This window comes from Equus asinus, chromosome 23 (genome assembly GCF_041296235.1).
Source record: "Equus asinus isolate D_3611 breed Donkey chromosome 23, EquAss-T2T_v2, whole genome shotgun sequence".
In the NCBI taxonomy this organism is placed as follows: domain Eukaryota; kingdom Metazoa; phylum Chordata; class Mammalia; order Perissodactyla; family Equidae; genus Equus; species Equus asinus.
The window spans coordinates 49,955,326-49,979,260 of record NC_091812.1 but is presented as its reverse complement, the minus strand read 5'-3'; the positions used below and the strand labels follow the sequence as shown (position 1 = coordinate 49,979,260).

At 42.7% G+C, this 23,935-nt stretch overlaps 1 protein-coding gene across 1 annotated transcript in view; it reads right to left on the bottom strand.

Annotated features, from left to right (window-relative positions):
- Window positions 1–13,402: 13,402 nt before the first annotated feature.
- The window catches only part of SH3GL2 (SH3 domain containing GRB2 like 2, endophilin A1), a 197,472-nt gene continuing 186,939 nt past the window's right edge, over window positions 13,403–23,935 (bottom strand). The window contains exons 5-9 of the mRNA XM_044757075.2: window positions 23,296–23,429; window positions 21,280–21,438; window positions 19,085–19,188; window positions 17,059–17,189; window positions 13,403–14,978 (exon numbers count right to left, since the gene is read on the bottom strand). Coding sequence (XP_044613010.1) covers window positions 14,779–14,978; window positions 17,059–17,189; window positions 19,085–19,188; window positions 21,280–21,438; window positions 23,296–23,429 — 728 coding nt within the window. The 3' untranslated portion in view covers window positions 13,403–14,778. The remainder of the gene's footprint in view (window positions 14,979–17,058; window positions 17,190–19,084; window positions 19,189–21,279; window positions 21,439–23,295; window positions 23,430–23,935) is intronic.

The window sequence follows — 23,935 nt, the reverse complement described above, 5'->3', positions numbered from 1 at the left end:
GCAAGGAGAGACTCCTAGGGTTGTATCAAAAGGACCCAGAAGCCAACTTGAAGGGATTCTACTGGCCAAAACAGGAGTAATTTGAGCATCAATAAGGATAACTTCAACAAATTGGAACATATTAAATATGTTTAGATCCATGAGTTCATAACAATACTTACAAAAAACTATTGGTCACTATTGGAGATACTAACAAATTAACTCACTATTTTGAAAACAGGAAAACATTTTTTAAAAATCAAGAATTTATCTGTCTTTCTATATACACTGTACCACTGGGAAACAAATAGATAAAAAGAAGTTTCTCTTTATAAAAGTATTACAGAAAATAAATGAAGGAGAACGAGAGATCTAGAATATCATTACTTTTGCAACTCCTATTAATGTTTCCGAGGAATGATTATCAACGGTTGCCAAAATCACAAAAAGATAAATGATCAAAGATTACATGCCTCCTGATGAAAGAACACACTACCAAAGATGCAGTCTTGCTAAAAGTTCATGGTTGAATTTGATCAAGCCACTCTCCAGATCCAACTATGAAATTACGGAAACATAGAGGACACTACAAAATGAATGATCTCGTCTTCAACAAATTGCAAGAAAAGAAATATATGGAGGAAACCTTCAGTTTGTGTCTTAAGAGACACAGCAATCCCTCCCACAAAGAAAAGGAAGGTATATTGGCATCCCCATGTTTCTTATTGACCCTGCAGTGATCCTAATCCCCTTCAGTCTCAAAGTCCCAGTTTTCCCAGGACCTGAGCTATAGCAATACTCTTACTCTGATGCACTGTTAATCCTCAGGTCCCTCCTCTCCCAATGTTCTTGAGATCCCACCCTGCCGGGAGCCATCAGCCTACAAGTTAAGCCTCTGCCTTGTGACACGGTCCAGGAGAGAGATGAGGGGACGCACGGCGACCCTCAAGGGATTCTACCAGGCTGCCCCTGCAACGAGTCTCCCTGGTACTTCTGACTTTTCTGCTTCTGTTCACTCTGTTCTACACCTGGGGTTATTTCAGGGGAAGTCAGCCCGGCCCTGGGAATGAGAATGAAACAATGCAATATTCTAGGGAAAGTTCTGGGGCGAAACATCTTCTAGAGAAAGAACATTCTGACCCGTCCTTTGGTTGGGTAAAGCGATGGGAGAGGAGGGGGAACAAAGAAATCTGTAGCCCCCACAGATCTCTCTGGGAGGACAGTGGTTGCCACAGCCCATTGAGTCAGGAGGCCGCTGGGGGCAGCCTCCTTGAAGTAAAGAATTACAGAAGCTTGACTCCCCCCAGGCTTACACACAATCAATTGCTCTTAGGACTATTGTCTACCTTGCAATCAATTACTCTTAGGACTATTGTCTACCTGGCAAAAACCCGCTTACGCAAGCCAAAAATATGTACTGGGACTGTTTCATGAAATCATCCTTGCATACCCTGAGCCCTATATAAATCATACATACACAAAATAAAGTTAGACTTGGACACCAAACTCCTTGTCTCACTGTCTCCTCCCTCGCCGACGCCGTCCATCCCTCAGGAGACCCTGTTCATGCTGGGGCTGGACTCCGGCGGCACCACCCCTCATTCTCTTCAGTGCGTTTATATAAACTGAAGTCTTACTACTATGAGTCACACACCCCCTAAATATACTCCTGGTGTCACACAAGACCTCTGGTTCACAGGAGCTCAATGGGATCAAAAAGACAAAACTGGTGCCCAAAGCTGAGCTCTGCAGGACTTGCCAAAGAAAGAAATCTTACTCAAGGTAGTTGTCCAAAGCAGAAAGAGTGGTAGAGCACACCTGAGCCACAACCCTCGAGGTGCAGACAAGAGTCAGAAGTCAATGGGATCAGATGGAAACATTAAATCTAAGGGCAGGTGAGATTAGAAAAGGGAAATTAAGCCCAAAGCCAGAAACCAGTTGGTAACTAGACTGGAGGGGAATGAGGAAGAGAACAATAGAGAGAGCCCGGCATTGGATATAATGGGCGGAGTGGACGATGATTGATTTTTCTTTGTCCAGCATTCTCCTCTCAAGTGGAGAGCTGTTTCTTCTTCAACCCTTCTTCTCTTACTCTACAGGGCAATGACCAAGGTTGGGACTCTCATGGGACCCTATTCAACTAACCATAGTGATTGGACCATAGTGACTGGTCCAAGGGTGGACACAGATGCAAGCAGGGCCAATCGGAGCCCTTCCATGATTTTCTTCTATTTAGAAACTGGAGAGGAGGCCCTTCTTCTGTAAAGGTGAAGATGTGGATCTGTCAGCAATCACTTTTCCCATGTTGTGCAAACAGTTGTCTGTCGCAGGAAAGAAGGAAGGCAACACATTAATAGGAGTAGAAACAAGAAGAGCTGAGGAAAAAAAAAAAAAAGATGATGAGTCCCAAATGACATGCTTGAGCCCCTAGATTGAGCCTTGCCTGACATGAGTGCCACCCTTGAACTTACCAATTACATGTACCAATGCATTCTTTTCTTGGTTTTGTTTTAGTGCATGTTAGGTTGTTGACACTTGCAACTAAGGGTTTCACTCCAATGTGTAGAACAAGGATAAGTTCTATCCACTCCAAAGCCTCCCAGAGCGTGGCAGGTCCTGCCTGCTCAGCCTCCGTTTACCTGTCTCCCCATTTTGCCAGCTCCATTCTTCAAAGATCCATTGGCTCCAACCTTACGAGCTCCTGCTCTCTCCCTGGCATGAAAAATAAATGGTCTCTTAATAAATGGATTTGAATTATTCTATACCGGATGAGGTTCCCAAATAACCAAAGGCATAAACTGTCACTGTTTAATGTTATAAAAGTTTACCGAAAAGAGATGCATAGAGCATTTGGAAAACACAACTCATTTTCCCACTGACTTTAATTACCATTTCAGAAATGTTTCATAGAGGCAGACTTTAGAGCAGGAGTCTGAACTGATTCTAGTCTCAGAATCTGTGAACCTTGATTTGGTTTGATTTTATTAAACCACATGGCTTGCCAACTCTGGGTCATGCACTATTTTAAACACTTCGCATATGTTAACTCATTTAATCTTCAACAACCTACCACAACGATGAGGTAGGTATCATTATATTCCCATTTTAGAAATAAATAAACTGAGAAACAGAGAGTTTAAGTAATCTATCCAACATAACAAAGCTAGTAAATAGGGGGGTGTCATGTGTTGTGACTTTGGGGACTTATGTTTCTCATCTTCAAAATACAAGTTATTTGAAACGCTGTATGCTATGTTGAAGGAGAGAACGGGCTTTGGAGTTAGAAAAATTTGAGTTAGAATTCTGAGCTTCCGTTCCTTCATATGTAAAATTGACTACATTGACTTTCTCTTGAGTTTGTTGTATGGATTGAATGTGTTAGTAGCTATGGGAAACTCTTGGAAAATCTCTCCTCCTGTGAAATAGAAGGGATTGACAAACTACTGCCTATGGACTTCTAAACAAAATACCTGAAGCATTTGAGTTCTTTCCTAGGAAATAGGCCACTCATATGCAGCAATGGAAGACAAAATGTTGAAAAGTCCCTCTTTGGTTAGAAATCATGCTCACTTGATTTTTGTTTCAAAAAAGCACAGGGAGATATCTTCCACAAATGAGCTGACAGAGTTGCAAGTAGATATCACCATGAGCCTACAATTTCCACCCTGAGGAAAAGGAATAAAACGTATCAGAACATGTACTCCCTCCCTAGGGAATACTCCCCTGGTGGCCACCACAGAGGCTTGGCTACGTGTGCAGACAAATCCCTCTATGTCCCCGGTCATCACCAGGGGAGCCACGTCGGCTCTGGGGTCAGGATTGTGAAGACAATTGAAACATCCTGCCTTCAGCAAGGGCTAAACTCACAAAGTTCGTATCTGAATATTGTTTGGCCCTGCGTGGACAGTAACACAGGACAGAGTGAACCCTCTGACTTGTCTCTCTCTCAGGAACCTGACATTTCCATTTCCTCTTGATTAAGGTAGGAATAGGAATTCCAGTCTAAACATGGCAGCATGAGACAGAAACTTCCCAGCTCTCCTTCAGGATGTCACGTAAAAAAGATTTATGGAAACAATAGCAGTATGAGTAATGCCATTTTGAGCAAAACTAGGAGACATATATAATCCTCATCCTCAAAAAACATCTAAGGGCTGTCCAAAATAGCCAAATCAGGTGCAGAAGCTACTTAGGAAGAAGCTATGTAGGGTGGAATGCTTAATGAGCCGAGCCACGACTCAACAGATGCCAGCAAGAATACACTTCCTCCAGATAAGGGGCTTGTCCTGATGTGATAAATATCCCTTGAATATAACAAGAGTTGCAAGATCTGGGGAAAGAAGGGCAGAAATGGACTGAGCAGAAGCTGCATGGGGAGGAGGGTGGGTATAGTGTGCACTCCTTCAAAATCCTCTTGGCCCTACTTCTTACTCGAGCCAAGGCCGCAGCATCTACTTCCATGTGTGCTTTGACTGGCTTTGCACAGATGCAGGTGGTTAGAGCCTTGCCTTGGGTTACAGGCTGCCTACCTCTCACTCCCTGGGGGACCTGTATTCAGCCATGAGAAACCCAGAAGCATGGGGGGTAGGAGGTAATAGATAAATGCTTCTCTCTTTCCTTCCCCAGGTGAATATTTCTCCTTGGTAGATTCCAGTGGGATCAAACGCTAGTTGCCAAGCAGTAGGACACCTCAATAGTGCGCCTTTGTATTGGCTTTTGTGGCTTCCCTGTCCCAATTTCCCATTTCCTAGGATCACAGTCCCCCAAAATCAACCCACATGCAAGATGCATTTCATGCTCTGCCTGGTGGGGTACCAGGTAAGAAAGTATCAGAAATGGCCCTAGAAAGCAAACTGTTATGGGATTTTGGAGCTGATTACTCACCAGTCAGAAGGCAAGGTCCCCACTTATGGTGGCCACTGAAGAACAAAGGATCACAATGAACTCTCTCCTGTGGGGGATTAGGATTAGGTGCAGGTGGAATGTGAAGAGTGGCATTTGACCAGTACAGTGCAATGGTAGTTACGAGGACTGTGGCATTCACTGGCTTTGGTAACTGTCTTGAATATCTCGTGGAAAAAATAGCTAGAGGTCTGCCAACCATAAACTGGGAAAACCACAGGGCCTCTAGGAAACCACTTAGGCGACCCTTATCTTCTGCATCCATAGGGCAGACTGTACTGGAAATCAAGCTTAAAAGCTGTCGAGGAGGCAAAGCTACGAAGAAAAATGATTATACAGTCTTGACAGTTCCTTCACGTCAAAATTAGGGAGAGTGGGACCCAGAGGACTGGAATGGAGCCATCTAGGTGGACAAGGCTCAGAATCCTGAACTCCAAGGTCCCCTAAATCACTCCATCTGGGAGTGGCCCTGCCTCCCTCCACTTTGCCAGAGGAGAGCAGCCTCCCTTTTTGGAGACCCTGCAAAGACTTCACCTGAGGCTGCTGCTTCTCACTGCCTCTCGGCTGATAAACAGGGTCATAGCTCAGTTCACCCAAAGCAGAGAAATGCAGTCTCCGCTCTGGGAGAAGCAGTCTACACACTGAAGGAAGAAGAGTCTAACATGTACCGGCAGGAACCAGGGGAAGATGCATGGGAGCGGATCTCGAGAGTACTGAACTGGGGATGGTGTGAGAAATGTAAGGCTGACTGCGGGAGCATTTACGGGCCTGGGAGGGCTCTCCTGTGACTCAGCATTCAACACCTGGAGCCCCCTCTCCCCCAATATGTCACTGGGATAGCTCCTTGAAGCTTGGATATGGTGATGGCCTACAGTAGACGAGGTGGAGACCCCAGAGCTGCTTAGCATAGTGGTATGGAAGAGATGAGGAGATTCACGGAGGTGAGCATGTTAGATATTTTTCCAGATGAACAGCCAGTTATGCCAGTACCATTTATCAATTAAGCCACTATATTTTCCACTTAACTAAAATGTCTCAATTTTTATATTTTAAAACGACACTAGTCTGAGATTAGAGGTTGCCTAGGGGTGAGGGTAGAAGCAAGGATTGACTGTGAAGGGGCACAAACTATCTTTCTGGGGTGACAGAAATGTTCTAAGACTGGATTTCAGTGATGACACACAAGTCTATAAATTTACTAAAAATCATTAAACTGTACATCTCAAACAGGTAAATTTTATGGTATGTAAATTAAACCTCAGTAAAGTTACTTTAAAAATTACTCTAAGAGGGCTGGCCCCATGGCCGAGTGGTTAAGTTTGTGTGCTCCACTTCAGCGGCCTGGGGTTCGTTGGTTTGGATCCTGGGTGTGGACCTACACACTGCTCATCAAACCACGCTGTGGCAGCATCCCACACGGAAGAACTAGAATGACCTACAACTAGGATATACAACTATGTACTAGCGCTTTGGGGAGGAAATAAGAAAAAGAGGAAGACGGGCAACAGATGTTAGCTCAGGGCCAATCTTCCTCATGAAAAAGACAACAACAACAAAAAAACCATACCTTTTAAAAAAATTACTCTATCATTTACACTTTGTAACTTTCAACATTGCCTCTGGAGATGGCATTTCTTGAAGGCTGCTGTCCAAGGTGAAATACCATGACCTACCACTTCTTTTCAGCCTGGCTTCAGAAAGCTGGAGACCACAGTGTAACCCTATTCTACAAACATCCAGCCATTGTAAATCGCCAGTCACCTGTGTCTTAAGTGGATCACTATGCTGCCTGATGCACAACGATGCTTTTTATTACAAGAGCAGCAACTCAGTTCTCTTCCTGAAGATCACACATTATGTATTTTATGGGTATCAGTTTGATACCCAGATGTGCTAAAAATCACCAGCTGATTAAAAGAGCAATAGCTTAAGCATCATGCCACTGGAAAGATGGAGAAGTTAAACTCTGTTCATACATCATGATAAAACCACCAGAGGAATTTGTCAAGATTTTTAACTGATTAAAATATTCTTTTTGGCCAGCAGAGGGCAACCTAGGTCTCATGAAACTACTTTGGGGAAAAAGAGAGAAAAGAACATAAAAGACAATACATAATCATCAGGTGGCACCAAAATTTCTGTGATTGGGTATGTTAAGTCAGTCAGTCCAGGTTTCCTCAGACTCATGACCCATTTTCCTCCTTGCTATTCTCCGCCTTCCTCCTCCCATCTCTATTTCCTACCTAATCAACTCAGGTGCTTTGATGTTGCTTAAAAGAAAACTCAAGTCAAGAGAACAGGCTGTTACTGCTAATGGCAGGGATGAAGCTGTGCATTCTGCAATACTTCTAACTGTCTCTTCTCACGGGAGGCACTCGCTCTACCGGGAGAGGAAGCTGGCTCCTCCCACCCCCTTCTTAGCTGCCAGCCCATGTCTACCAGCTGATCCTCTTCCATAGCACTCACAAATCTACGAATTCCCAAGTCTGAATCTGGTTTCTCCAGTGTGGCCTGAAGACTGCCTACATAAGAACTATGAGGCGGGGCAAGACACCTGTTAAATATGCAGATACCTGGCCTGCTCTAGACACCTGAATCCCAAACTTTAGCGTCAGGACCCAGAAACCTGCATTTCAGCATACACTACCCCCATCCTGATTCTGATAGGAGCTGAAGTGTGTGACCCACTGATCTAAACAAGAAAAGCAAGAGACCTGATATTATCCCCTTCTAACTATAGACATACTTCTCTGATTCCCTCACAGGACATGAGGTGAGCAGGAAAGCATGAAGGAAACACCAGGAAGAGGTGGGAGTTCCATGTTCGCACACACTCAGCCCTAGCATATCTTTCCAGTCATCCGCACATGTGGGAAAAACACTGGGATGCTGTGAATTTTCAAGGTCGCTCTGAGTAGGGGTGGAAACATGTGTCAAACGTTACTTAAATTTAAAACCAATAAATGTGGTGTCTTAAAAAATCAAAGCAAAAATGGAAAATAAGAAACAGTCATCAAACAGCTGACTGCTTATCTAAAACACTTTTACATAGACTAGCGCTTCCCAAATTTGACTGAATCTGAGAATCGCTTGGGGAACTTGCTAAAAATACTGACACAGAAGCCAGGCCAGTGGCATAGCAGTTAAGTTCATGTGCTCCACTTCTGCAGTCTGGGGTTTGCAGGTTCAGATCCTGGGCGGGGACCTGGCACCACTAATCAAGCCACACTGTGGAGGCATCCCACATAAAACAGAGGAAGATTGGCAACAGATGTTAGCTCAGCGACAATCTTCCCCCCATCAAAAAAAATATTGACACAGACTGTCCAGGGCATATCTAAGCAGCCACCATTGCAGAACTCAAGTGGGACTTCTCAGGTCTGCAACAAAATGCCTGAATTTCCCCAAGCCATCATCCTCCATAGAAAGTTCAATTCAGTTTGTGAACACAAAGGAGAATTTAGTTAGGCAAAATAACTGATTAATGCATCTACGTTTTTGTCATCTTTCACAACACCAAAGGTACGGCCTAAGTATCAGGAGCAGCTGGCTCTTCCTAAGGAGCTTATCTCATACATCAGTACTACTCCAAGTGTGGTCCAGGAATCAAGAAATACATTATTAGGGAGCCTATTAGAAATGCAAACTCTCAGGGCTGACCCCCAGGCCTAGTGGCCAAGTTCAGTGCAGTCCACTTTGGTGGCCCAGGTTCGGTTCCTGGGAGCAGACCTATGACACTTAGCAGCCGTGCAGTGGCAGCAACCCACATAGAAGACAGAGGAAGATTTGCATGGATGTTAGCTCAGGGTGAATCTTCCCCAAGTAGAAAGAGGAAGACTGGCAATGGATGTTAGCTCAGGGAGAATCCTCCTCAGCAATAAAAAAAAAATAAAAGAAATGCAAACGCTCAGACCCCACCCCAGACCTACTGAATCAGAATCTCTGCAGGTGGGGCCTAGATGTCTGTTTTAACAAGCTGTGATGATTCTGATGCATGTTACGGTTTCAGAAGCACTGTAGTAGATTCTGAGGGCAAATATACCTTCCTAGGCCCCTCGAAGGGCAACTGTGATTCTGAGCAGCTGCAATGAGAACCTGGGAATCCAATTTGTGCAAGTCCTCCCAGGTGACTCATCATCTACTATGTTAGGAAACTCCAGGTGCCTCCCTGATTTCTTCATCTCCATGAGTCCTGATGGAGGCACTTGTTTTGATAAGAGATGCAGGTAAGAATCACTCGTGGAGCTTCTTAAAAATACAGATTCTCTGGCCTTTACCCAAACTCCAGTCAATCACAGTTATCTGGGACAGGTGGTAGAGCAGTAAATGATGTGTTTTGTTCTCCTGCGGTAAGGGATTTAAGTGAAAAGCGGTAACTTTTCCATGGGGATGGCTCTGTGCCTAGGGATGCTGGGTGCTGGTGCTACATCTTGGGATTCTCAGCAAAGACCCAGCATCATCAAGTCCAGGCACAGAGGGCTGGAGCAGCACTTTCTAGGGGACCACAAGGGCTTAGGTGAGAAAACCTGGCAGCGCTACCACCACCAGGGCCGAGACCCAGAGGCCCTTCTCCACAGACAGGAGCGAGAGAAATGCCTGCCAATTCTGATGGGACTGGGATGGCAGCCATACTTAATTTGGTTTAGAAAAATAAAGGATTTGATGTTTCTTTTACCAGCCACACACAGAAAAATTTTAAGGAAACCAAAACACTGGCAGGGAAATAAAGTGTGACAAATACTGCTTTCAAAATTTCTCTCACTTTACCTTCTGCTTTATGTCCGACATCTGAAATTCTATAAAGTCAGCCTTTTAGAAGACCTTATAGTTTCTTTATTTCACCATCAAGAAGCTCACCGTTTCTTTGTCTTGTTAAGGTATTTCAGAACATTGGTAAATTCTTTTTCCTTTTCTAAGTTCGAAATACCAGCAAACATCAGACACTACAGTGGGTAAACAAGCCGTTTACAAAGCTCTCTTTCTTCCAGTGTATCAACCCTAAGAGCTGAGTGTTTAAGGTTTAAAGCCTTAGTCTTCAATCAAAATCACATACATGGAGCTTAACAAAGTGCTTGACACGGGTTAATAAATAACAGTGGTTCCCATTTCCTCCCCCTCCAATTACAAATACCATCTTATAAAAGTGTTGAATGTATTTGATTCTCTGGTGTGAAAAGAATGATCTAGGACATTCAAACACAGCTGAAATATAAATCTATTTTTATTGCTCAAAGGCCACTATAATCAGGATAGACTCCGCCAGGTGAAGAATCTACATTTTGTTTGCCTGGAATAAACAAAAAGGAAACAAAAAGGAAAATTCCTTATTTAGTGAATGTTGCAAACATTTTTTTCAAATGACATACAGAAGTATGCATGAAACCCTTTTATCTGAGACCACATTTGCCACGAGGAAAAAATAACCCAGATGACAGAGAGGACTACAAGTATCTTCAAATATCTCCTGATATTCACACTTTATTCATCACCTCTCTACTGTGGACACCTTTGTTATTTCTTGTACAGAGAGAGTTCCCAAAATATTAGCTTTAGGTGAATATCAGCATCTAATCACAAAGGGTGGTACAAAAAAGTCCAGGGTTTCTTTTCAAGAAAAGGATATTGTGATGCTGCTCTCCATTCTTTTGCCTCCAAACCCGACAACCTGCTCCACTCCTGTCAGGAATCACAGCTCTTCCTGCCCCAAGTAGAAGGTCACCAATACCTAGGCGTACAGGATAGCTGAGTGACATGTCATGGCCTGACCTTTAAGTGGTTAGCATTCACTGGGCCCTTTAAAAAAAAATAGGTCTGGAGGCTGGCCCAGTGGCACAACAGTTGAGTTTGCACATTCCACTTCGGCGGTCCAGGGTTCACCGGTTCAGATCCCAGATGTGGACCTGAGCACCACTTATCAAGCCATGCCGTGACAGGCATCCCACATATAAAGTAGACGAAGATGGGCATGGATGTTAGCTCAAGGCTAATCTTCCTCAAAAAAAAAAAAAAAAAAAAATAGCTGTGTTCTTTTCTTGGACATCTCCTTTAATATGGGAGTTCATAAGAGGTCCCCAGTAGCTGGGCGTAGAAATTACTGGTGTGGCCACCCCTCCATGTAACCCAGAAAGTCTTCACCAACCATCATACAGAGTTTCAAATGGAAGCTTCTAGGCTGCTACTTTCTTCAACATTAAGTCCTTCCTACGTCACCATCCCCTTCCCCATGGAATGAAAAGCAGTCTGCATGGCAGTACTTAATCCGGTTAATAAGGGGGTCTTGAAATACAAGCCTTAAAAGTGCCCACATGGTTCCATCCAGAACACTAGAGGCTGTCTTGAAAATAGAGCCTTGGGATAATCCTGATTTCCTAAGCCATTGCTAAGCCTATGCAGACTTGGCACAGCACAGGATATATGTTACCATACAGTCTCAGGGAAATGTCAATTCTTGGTCATGTCATTCTTGTTGTCTTTTTATACCAAAGAGAAACTAAGGGAAAATAATTATTTTCCCATGAAGTTTTCTCTTTAAGACCTGTTAGACCTATTAGAAGAATAAAATGAAACCACTTCCTCACTGAACTTGTTTTCCATTTTAGTTCAGCTTAGCTTAGTTCTGCTTCTGTTTCCACCGAGACAGTTCATTCTGTGATTAGTCCCAGAAGGACAAGCATCTGGGGTAGGTTCAACTTCCCCAGTGGTGGTCTACAGAGTTGCCTGCTCTTTTCTATACTTAAAGTTTTGTCAAAAGGAATTTATTATACTTCAGTAAAAATAAGGAATTCAGAGGGTTCTGAATGACTGTATTACTAATATTCTCCAAAAGAGATATCTTAAATAAATATCGAGTTCTTCCTGAAACTGTGGTCATGGCACATTCATTTCATTTTTGATGTTGACTCATAACGAGATTACTCTGTTTGGTGCAGGGTCTTGCTATTGGTTTCCCTCTGGGGTTACAGAACTACTATTGCACAGGTATGGTCATATCGGAATGTGTGGCATTAAAGACAATGGGACGACTTATCAGTTCAAATATGGCTGAATGCATTTATGTCTCTTTCTGGACTTGCTCTTCTGTACAGATCATGTCCTCTCCTACCATGGCATCAATACCACACTATCCTAATTACTACAACTTTGTTTTATACCTAGAAAGAGTAAGTCCTCCAACTTTGTTGTTGTTCTTCAAGGAGAAAATATCCTTTCCACATGAATTTTATAACATGCTTGTCAATCTTCAGATGCACAGAAAAAACGTCCTGAGATTTTCATTGAAACTGTAGTAAATCTATAGGTTAATTTGGGGAGAAATAACATCTTTACAATGCTGAGTTTTCCAATGCATAAACGTAGAGTATCTCTTCACTTACTAAGGTCTTTATTTTTTTCTCAAACATATTTCATAATTTTCTATGTAGAGATCTTGTTTAATTCGTTAGATTTTTATCTATGGGTTTGATTTTTTGATGCCTTTGTAAATGATATTTAATTCCTTTTTTCTAACTGATTGTTACTGGTATATAGAAATAAAATAATTTTTGAATATTGATTCAGTAACCCTATTAAATTATCGATTCTAATAGCTCATCTGTGATTTTTCTGGATTTTTTCCTTTCTTGATAATGTCATTGGCAATTTCTTTTTAAAACTGATTTTAAAAATTGATCTGGCTAGCTCCAGTTGCCCAGTGCTTAAGTTCAGTGTGCTCCGCTTCCGCAGCCCAGGCTGGTTCTGGGCGTCAACCCACACCAGTGTTAGCAGCCATGCTGTGCTGGAGGCCCACATACTAAAAAATAGAGGAAGATGGGCACAGATGTTAGCTCAGGGCGAATCTTCCTCAGCCAAAAACAACCAAACAAACCTGATCTTTAATACTGTAACTCACATAGCTAGCAAAAATGTATTTTCATGTTAGAGCAGTTCACACACAGAACTTAGTATATTAAACTATTCACATTAGATTAGAACATCTGGACTGTTCGCCTCAGCACTGAAGAATACAAAGGCCTCACAATATACAAAGAATATTTTCTCAGGAGCTCGGGAAATACATATTCTGTATGTACTGCTCCCCTATCCACACCCACCCAAGCCCACATGTACACACCAAGAGAAAAGGACGCTGGCTTTTGGCCTATCTGTATTTCCATGTCTACTTCTTTCTCTTCAAGCAGGAAAGGAAACAAAAGACTGGTTGAAATGACATACTTTATTTGCCCCCTGAATTAGATTCTTCTGATGATATTGCCATTGACGATACTTCATTAAACTTCTAGAAGACCTCCTTCTCCCCACTTTCTAATCTTCTCTCCCAAATCTCCTCTTTCCTGGATTACCAAGAAGTTACCAGAGCCTGGTAGCTACCTTCTTGACAATGGAACTTTTCCTGATTACAGAAAAGTAGATCTGAGCTTGTAACCAGGTCTGGTTGCATCAGAAGGCAATGGAGACTGAAACGAACCCTTGTCCACTCAACTGTCAGACCCAAAGAACTGACACAAAATAAAGGACCAGAGCCTTTGGTTCTGTCTTCAGCAATATTTATTGGAAACAGCGATGCTTCCCGTGGTAAGAGTTTTATACATTAAGCAATAAGATTTGCCTTTCACTCCACATGATCCACTACCGCAGGTGGCACATCCGAAGCAGCACATTAAACCTCTGAAAGAATCTGTACAGCTAGATAAATAGAACTCTGGATACCTAACAGGACTTTAATGACTGATAAAAAAAGAAAACAACACTCGTAAGCTTACGCACAGCACCGTACACACAAGATGAAGACGAGATAGAAGGGATAGAAATAAAAGTAATGACTGAGTTGGGAAAGTTTAGCATATGCAGCCACACGTCTTAAACAGCTATGCACAAAAATCATCTTTATTTGGTCCTCATTGAGGGCAGAATATGCACAAATGATGTTCAAAGAACACAAGGTGAAAGTGGAAAGAAAAGACAGTTACTGTTTCTTGGCTATGAAGTAGTGGGAAAATGGTGTCTAGAGTTTTTCTCCTTGAGTCTCTGTGTCAAATGGATTCATGAAACATGTAACTCATAAATAACACCGAAGTGAAGATATTTGTTCCCCCTTCTCTGTACCTTCAGAAATGGCCTAAATACATACATGGTTTCCCTACAGCAAGAAATTTAAGCTTGGAAACCAGGTCTCTTCCCAATTCCTCATAATGAAGTATCTCTTCTTCTCAGCCTCTCCCACAATATGCTGACTGCTGACATACTTAGAAAGAAAATGGGAGCCCCCCTCTGGCTTTAATAGCAGGGAGGGAAGAAAACTGGCTGTATCTCAGAAATAGGTATAAGTGGGAAGAACAAAGGTGACTGTTTTCAGAGAAGGCTTTGGATCCACACTTAACACTCTTCTACTAACAGCATCAAGGGAGTAACTCATTCAGATCAGAAGACAATTTGCTGGTGAGGGAGGCTTTTGTCAACAATTCTGTGACTTAGATATTTGGGAGGGGACACTGTGAAAGCAAGAACTTTCTCTTATTTAAATGGAGAACCTGAGACCTTGAGATGGCCCCTGGGTGACAGACAGTATCTTCAGAAGGATAGTTTTTCTGTGAGGTGGCTCATGGTCATATTCTAAGAAGCCACAGCCTCCTGAGAACTGCGTCAACAGCAGTTCCATGAATACTGGCTGGTCTCAGATGGTATTTAAAAAGCACATGCCATGCCCATCAGGCTAAGAAGATACCACCCATCACCATGACTCTTGTGGGATCGCACAAGTCAACCAAAGATACTTGGTGGGGCTTGATGACTTGGACCACTGCGGCCTGCACTTGGGATGTGTTGTAAGCAGCATTACCAAAGCAGTGGTTAAACTTAACTATCTGGGTCAAGAAGAGGTGAGCCAGCCAGCATAACATCCTAATGGGGCAGGGCAACCAGAATCTCCACATAATTGATGGGGAAGAAGCCCGACTGGCCGTGAAGCATCCCCTCATACCAGTTCTCATCAATCTGGTTAGTGAGTGTGATGATATCACCCTCTTTAAAACCCAACTCCCCTTCATTTTCAGGTTCAAAGTCGTACAGAGCTCGGCAGCAGGGCTGATCCATTGGGGCACCTGGGAGTAAGAGCAGGAGAGAAGAACACAGAAAGACAAGGGGTATTTAACTCACACATCTACCACCTGCTGCACCCACCTGACTTGCTGTCCCCTTGGTTCCTCCCTCACTCCTCTTCCTGCTGAAACTTCCTCTGGCTACTAGTCCCCAATGTCTGCTGCATGGCATCTCCCCCTAACAGTTTTGAGAAGCTTTCTCAGATTTCTGGAAGTTGCTGGGTTTCTGCTTCCATTTCCAGTATGAAAAATGGCCACATCTATTTTTATGACACATACAACACAGGCTCATCAAGGTTTGCCTTCCTGACAATGCCCAAAGATGGGGAGACCCAATGAATAAAGGAGTTTTAATGAGATTTAGGCTAATAATACAGCACGGCCAGAATTCTTTCCATGTTAACACTTTAAAATCTCCACACATGTGAAATAGTCCAGTTAACTTCATGGACAATGCTTTGCAACCTCAGAATAATAGTGTAGTTCTCAGTATTTAAAAATAAAGACTCCAGCCTCTGGAACACTGCTGTAATGCGGTGAAAACAAAACAATACGAAACCCTGGGTTCAATTTCTTCCTCTGTGAGACCTTGCACAAGGCACTTCACTTCCAGTTCCTCTAACATTAGAACTAACAGTTGAACTTACTGCACAGTACTGCTGTGGCTTTTCAATGAGATTATGTAAAAAATTATCTAATTTGCACTTTTTAAATTGTTACACATATAAATATGAGAAGTGCATTGGAGTCATGGCATAGAAAAAATAGTGTGCTCTACCTTATTCTTGATGGAATCATATCTTAAAAATGAAGAATAGAATCATATCTTAAAAGTGATCTATTTTCAATGACCATATATAGCAATACAGCATGCATACACACATGCATATAAATTCAAACACAAGCATATAGCTCCCATGTCATCTAGATAGCTTTAAAGGGAAACAATGTAATATATATTTTTACTTAAAGAAAGAAGAAAATTAACAAGTCTCCAAAGGAAGAATGAAATACATGGTTTGTAGCTGGGAGAAGCAAGCTATACATAACTTATATGACTAGTCCTACAGCCAGCTAACTTCTAAGAGCCACTGCTGTTTATACCCTACACTGGGGGCTCCAAGCAGCAGAGGTGAGCACAAAGGGCAGAGAGCTCCAACTGTCATCACAGACTTCACTTTTTTCCTTTCTAGTCTCCTGAGCGCATCTCATAAAAATGTTTCCTACTGTAGAACATGAAGAACTGGGGATACAGGGAAAACTGGAGAAAGCTGCATATCTTTAAAATCCATATCTAGTATAAGATAGTTTCCACTTCTTCAACCAAGCAAATGTGAAGGTTGAAAATGTCTGAAGCACTGGCTTTTACCTAATCTATGTGTAGTGGGGAGAAAGCAATGGTACCAATCAAAAGAATACATTATTGCATATTTATCAATATTCCTGATAGAAAGTAAGTTTTAGCTTTTATTGTACCAACTTCAGTTACCACAGCATGATGAACTGGTTGAAGGGTGGTGGGAGGAGGGAAATCTAGCAGATGTTGAGATTCAAAATGGATTCATCTGCAAATATATTCACTCATATGCTCCTGTGACTCAAAAAATCCAATTCAACACATTCCTGGAGCTGCTGTCTGTGGGTTATATGTGAGTGTATGTGGGCACACACTGCTCAGAGGCATTTGCTCTCATGTGTGATGGAATCACAGAAAGGGAAAAGCGCACACACACACAAAAGGATGACACTCCCAGCACCAAACTGACATGTTAAGGTGATTTATGTCCACAAACAAGTGTCAAAATCAAATGTGTTAGTTAGGAGGTTAGTGTGTGCTATGATGGAGAATGAGGAAAAAAAAGACTCACAAAGAAAGAGAAGAGGGAAAAGGAGAGAGAGAAACGATCAATGAGAAAGGAAGAAAGGAGTCCTTTAAAAGAGTTTCTATCTGACAAAACCATCCTGTAGGAAATATATTACTGTGTGTTTCTAACACAGCCAGATTGGACTGCTCCTAGAATTTCTGGAAAAGTGTCAACGGGCTGTGGCCCAGGCCCGTGTAATGGGGTCTGCAGCTCCTTACCTGCAGGTTTGGGAGTGCCTGTGTGAGAGAGGCCCCCATTGGGCTGAGTACTGTCTCCAGTTGGAAACTCCAGGCTCATTCGTGGTTTAGGCTGGTACTCCCTTCTAGGCTGAGATGAAGCTTGTCTTATTCTGCATTGAAAAGAAAAGAGGGGGAGGGGGGAAAGTGAGTATGTAGCCAATTAAAAAGTAAAAGGAAAAGCAATAAAATCCAGGAAATCCTTAGGTCACCCACCAAGCTACCATTGTGGAGCACAGGGAATTTGAAAACGACCCTTAATTCTTATCTGTGATGTCTCTGCTTTTGGTGGTGTCCCTCTGAGGTCATACTTTCACTATCTTCATCTTTTTTCTCAATCTCTCCCTTCCTCCCTCATTTATTCAGAGGTCCCTTTGCAAATATGCACTGTGTTAGGTGCCAGGAACACAAAGATGTAAAGGGCACAGTTCTTGCCCTCAAGAAGCTTATGGTCTATAGGGGAGACAGAATATAAATGACTTGATTACTGTAAATTGTAGTAAGTGGTGTGATGGATATATGTGCAAAATGCTACAAGAAGAAAGGGGTGTGGTTGGGGAGGAGACTACTGTCCCCGGGGAAGTTTACAACCCCGGGAGAGGGTTTACAAGGAAGGAGGTAAAAGATAAAGAGGAGTCACTTCTAGATGAACAGGTGTATCCAGAAGAAAGTTATTCCATGGAGAGCTTGAGAAGGTTTGGAGCAAGGACAGGAGGAAACCGTGGGCCCTGCTCCCACTGAGCAGTGTGAGATATAGGAAGGGGGAAAAAAACAAGAGAAGACAGGAGGAAGGTAGAAAGGTACGGCCACTAAAGGTATTCCACACACCCCTACGTATTTTCCCACAGTTTCAGGTGTTCACTAAGCAAAGGGTACAACAGATTTGCAAAGGTGGGAGAGTTTAGGGTATGGTGACTATAGAATCAGACTGACTTTAAACATATTTCAGAGGAAAAAAGGAAAGTGGCCCTTCATGCTCAACAGATGTCATAAAGACATATATTTCTCTAGCATGTTGAAGCATACAGTTTTAAACTTTTCTAGAGGCTTCAGTGTGTTACACACACTTCCACAAGGGTGCACTGAGGGCAGATGCACAACCAAAGCACTCCTCAAGGAAGACACTGAGGAGAGGAAGAGGTTGGCCAGGTGGAAACAATGGGAACAGGTGAGGAGGTTCCCATAGCGCAGCAGAATGATAGGAGGCTTCACTGCACATTTAGGCTTCTCATCAGCTTTAAGAGTCTAACCTGGCCATGAGCTGAGAATAATGGCTATTGAGGTGATCCTCTGATGTGTGTACATTTAGCAAAATCACCCAGCTTAATATCTGGCTAATAAAGTATTGCATATGATAGTGCAGAGCTACTGCATACAGCTGTGCAGGCCGTGCCCCACAACTCAGGGAACACCGTTCACAAAGAAAACTACGAGAGCCCCGCTGTGGGGCACATCTGAGGAGGTGCATAAGAAAGCAGTGCCATCCGATGGTGGAAGACTTTGTCTCCATTCAGGAAAACACGAGGCGTGAAAAGATATAGGCTGTTCAATAGGTTATGCTTGATCATGAACCCCAGTTGCACCACTGCGTGACCCTGCACTAGATACTTCTTCTCCCCAAGCCTCATTTTGCTCACCTGTTAGGTGAAGCTAAGAAGACTTAGTTTACATGGCTGTTGTATGATTGATAATGATATACCCACACAGAATATAAGCAAATCACATCCATTATCATTGGTAGCATCCTGGTGTCCCATGTGTGGCAGCCAAAATATAATCCAAGTATCATGGTCTCATAAAAACAAGATTAGACTCAACAGAACAAAGTAAAACAAAGCACAAGACAAAATAAAATCAAAACAAACGCCCCACAAGGTGCCTGTCTAGGATCAGCAGGAATTTTTGCAGAAGTTTTTCTTCAAATGTATTCTCTCTACTATTTCCATTTCTTTACACATCATTTCAGAGCAAGAAAATGGAAATGTAAAATGCAGGGGACTGTAAATACCTTTCTTCCAGTCTGACGGTGACCTGCTGCAGGATCTGGACTGCCTGCTTATGGTACTCCAGCTGGGCTTGGACGAGTGCAGAGAGCTGGCTCACCTGTTCGATCTGCAGATCGATGGGGGGAATCACACCTTAGTTACCAGGTTACTGTCCTTAAGCAACTACTACTGCCCAGCACATATGAGAGAACAGCCCCTGACACACAGCCCAGTGCTTCGTGATGCCCATGACTGTGTGGTGAGCCAGGCTAAGACAGTTAGTTTTGCAGGTTCCAAATCAATCAAGGATAAGAAAGCATCCTCATGCTTGGAAATGCCAGTACCACAAGGAGAAGCAACATTAGTAGAATCCTCCTGGAGATCACACAACTCGCATTAAACAGTCTCATGCTTAGCTACAATCTTCTGATGAGGATTTGGCTTTTTTTGTTGATTTTTCATAGGAAAAAGAAGTATTGACCAAAGGATTCTTTGCTCCCTGAACTTTTCATGCCAAGTCAATGTATTAGTGCTGTTAATAAGAATGTGAATATGGATTTCTCACATGAGGAACCATGGGAGGCAGTGTGGTATGATGGAAAATCTTTTGTCCTCTTTGAGCCTCATCTGTAACGTAAAAGGGTTGGGTCAATTGATATCTTGGGTTTATTCCAGCTCTAATATCCTAAGCATCCTTGGTTACTTTTCATTTTGTGTCTTCTGTTGTCATCCAGCTGAATAGTGGCCTCCTTGTCAACAGAGGCAATACCGCCCCATGAGTTTTGGGGTAGGGTGGGGCAGGGCACTGAGTACAGAAAAGGAGCACTGTGACTGAGGTCACCCCTCACTCCCACAGTAGTCCTCTTCAGTAGTTAGGTGGACACAATTTGTTTTATATACACATAAACCTACACTGTCCCTGGGTGATGCAAAAGTCTGGATATGTTCAACATGCGTCCTCTGTCACCAATCAAGGCACAGCAGTTAAGCGGTAAGTTCATAAAGGTTCTGTAAACATCTTGGCAGAAGTTGGTCAGCAACTGATGGGGTTGGAGGTAGGGATGTCTGTCCCCCTGAGGGACTGTCCTCTTGGCTTCAAAGCTAAATGAACTCAACAGAATGTAACTTCTAAAGCCATGAAAAATGATTTCGTACTTTGCAAATGTGAAAGCAGCTTTTAAACTATCTCATCTAGGCCCCATATGTAGTATCTATGCTATAATCATCAAACTTAACTGAAATTAATTTTTGAAAGAAAACGTCAACTTTACTTCAAAATATGAACCATCTTAACCTGTGTTGGACACCCAATTCTGAAAGCATTAGTTGATGTTCTTTTATAATCTGAAGTCAATCTGCCCTTTATTTTAACACAGTATTTTTTTTAAGCTATTGGACTTAAACATGGATCACCAGAAACATTATCTTCCCACTATTGGTAATGCTTCAAGATCATTAGTAGAAAAAAATATAGCTAAATAAAACCATAGGAATACAGAAAAATTTTTACCATTTCTCAATCTACTTTATTATTATTAATTTTTTTTTTTAAGATTGGCACCTGGGCTAACAACTGTTGCCAATGTTTTTTTATTTTTTTTCTGCTTTATCTCTCCAACCCTCCCCTGTACACAGTTGTATATCTTAGTTGCAGGTCCTTCTAGTTGTGGGATGTGGGACGCTGCCTCAACGTGGCCTGACAAGCGGTGCCATGTCCATGCCCAGGATCCGAACCCTGGACTGCCGCAGCGGAGTGCGCGAACTTAACCACTCGGCCACAGAGCAGGCCCCCATTTATTATTATTAATTTTTGTGGTGGGGAAGATTCACCCTGAGCTAACATCTGTTGCTAATCCTCCTCTTTTATCCCTTGAGGAAGATTCACCCTGAGCTAACATCTGTGCCAGTCTTCCTCTATTTTGTATGTGGGTTGCCACCTCTGCATGGCTCAGGAGTGGTGCAGGTCCACACCCAGGATCCAAACCCATGAACCCGGGCCACCGAAGCAGAGCACATCAAACTTAACCAATATGCCATGAGGCCAAGCCCCTCAATCTACTTTATAATTTCAAATTATCTGAAAGAAATAACAATCTACTGAAGTTCTCATCACATACTGTAATCAGATATTAATGATTTTAATTGCATAACCCTTTAACAAATTAATCTTGTGCCTCTATGGCAAGATTAAAGTAAAAACCACAGGAGAGTCACTCACATCCATCTCCAAGAGATTGAACATGCTTGACTCAGCAATTTCTTTAGACTCATCGAATTTCTCCAGAGCTTGACGGAGTTCTTCATCTGGAATCTTGCCTTGTCGTTTCTTCTTATAATCAAAGTCCAGGCGTCGACCCTCCAACTTCTTTAGATGATGCTGAAAAAGTCAAGGGCAGGAGTATGCTTTGAAAGGATTCATGGGAAAGGCGTATTTAGAGCTCAGTTCCCCATAATGCCTATGAGCTCACAAAATGAGACAGGCTAAGTTCTAAAACACCATGTCACTAGAAAAACAAAGAAACATGCATCAGTGGGGCAACTGCATCAAAGGCTGGATGTGGGGAAACGTCTTTAAAAATAATTAAGAGCAAGAAGGAAACTGGGGGAAATACCAGTGTCCTTTATTTTCTGCCCTTTCTGGGCCAAAGCCAAGCTGGAACATGCCTTTCCGTCCCATGATAGAAGCTGGGAATGTGTATCCATGCCCAACACATGTGCAAAGCACAGGTGCAGAGGGCCCACAGTCCCCATCTTCAAGAGAAACATTATCTCATGAGAAGGCAGAGGAAAAACACTTTCCTTGAAATAAAGTGAGAAACAATGGCATCTTTTTTGAATCATAGAACATTAGTGCTGGAAAGGACTTATCTTTGAGGTAATCTGGCCTGTCAGAATCACCTAGGTTGCTTATTAAAAATAAGGATTCCTGATTACCTGAATTAGAATATTCAAGGCTGGGGTCTAGGAATTGATGTCTTAACACTGATCCTTGTTGACTGATGTAGCTTTTGGGGAACCACTGATCAGTTTAAGTCTCCCATTTGACAGATGATGAAATTCAGTCAAGAAGCCTAACTTGGAAGGGCCCCCGGATGGGATCTGATGCCCCACACTGTGCTTTGACTCCTCCTTGCAACATCCCCACTATGTGGCTGCCCAGCCTCACTCAACACCTCTAGTAACCAAGTGGGAAAGTAGTTTCCCAAAGCTACAAAGGATTTTTTTCCTAAATGCCGCTGTGTTCCAATACTAATGTGTGGGAGAAAATGTTGGATTTCCCTTGCCCCTAGGTGTGTATAGAGTGAAAAGGAAGGAGATGAAAACAGAGTTAGGAGTGGTGAAGAAATAAGAAGGAAAGGAGGAAGAAAAATATCCTAGATTCCCCCTCCCACTGCACACCCAACCTCCAATTCATGCCCTGATCCAAGCTAAATGTTTGTTTTTTGGAAGGAATATTCTTGTAAAACATGTGAACTTGCAGTCAGCTGGAGGGTAGAGTACTGGTAGAGTACATTTCAGATTTAGAGTGAGTCTGCCACTTACTAACCGTACAACTTTGAGCAAGTGGTAGGGCTGAAGGAGATTTAAGCTAGAATAAGGAGATCAGGAGACTTCAAGTTATGGCAGTCCATTTTACAGTAAAGAAAATTAAATTTCAGACAGGTTCAACAAATATTTGTTGAAGGAATGAATGAACAAACACTACACACCTAGTAGAGGTGAAGCCAGTTGAACTCCATTGATTTGGAATTGCTCAACTGTTCTACATGCTTTAGAAAGAAGATAGTTGGGTATTCTTCCTCAGTCCTAACAACCGTTACAAAAATATGAAAACATGTTTACAGGGTGACAGGGTAACTACGTATTTAAGCTAACAACTGGCACAGCTGGCATTTTGGAGGGTGAAATCAGCCAAAAACCATAGAATAATTAATAAAATTGTGTATGATCAGGGAAAGAATATTATCCTCCTAGAGAAAAAAAAGCTTAGAAAAACTTGAAAATTGAACACAGAGAAGTCAAATCTAACACTCATGAGTAACAGTCATAAGAATGGGGCAAAAAGCATGGCATTTCCAGTTTCTTTCAATTTATCCTGCTGGATTGTTTTGCAATTCACATGCCCAGTGCTGATCACGTGCTCAGTAAGCTTAAAAAATGTTTTCTAAAGGAAAAGGGCATCTGCCTCTGTACGATTTCAAACCCCACTTTCCAAAGGACTAGTCGCAGATACCTGAATTTCCCTCAGATCTTTGTCATGAAGATTCTGAAGGGGGTCAATGAAGTTCTGCTTCACTTCCATGTCCAGAGAGTCTTTCACTTCTGAGAGCTCCCGCATGGCCTCCCCCACCTCACCAAGCGCTGGGCCTGGAAGCGAGAAGGAAGCTCTTGCACGTTAAAGAACAAAGGTGAATGTATTTGCAATAATAGGGCCCATTACAGACGAAAACCCAGGGATTATGGCCTGTCTTCTGAAGACACCTGAGATGAGAGACAGTATAAAACGTCCTCCAGAGAACACTTTATCTTCCACCTACGAAAGTTCATACAGTGCAACTGACTCAATGTCCCCAAGGGGGTGGTATCCCTTATTATAAAGAACATGCAAGCACCCTGCCCTCCCTTGTAATTGCCAGCTTTCCCTAACAGGGGGTTTCCTTAAGGCCAGTGCATTCAGCAGGAGCAAATACCAGGAACAGAGAGCAGGGTTCAACCAGGAAAGACAGTCATTTGCTGAGACCTCACATCACAAGGGAGTGAAAAGAGAAGGTGTTTAGCATCATAGCTAAGAGTTGGAGGAGAGAGGGGTGAAGGAGTTCCCCTGGGGTTCCAGAATTCACCTAGGTACCATATAGAGAAGAGCAGACTGCTAA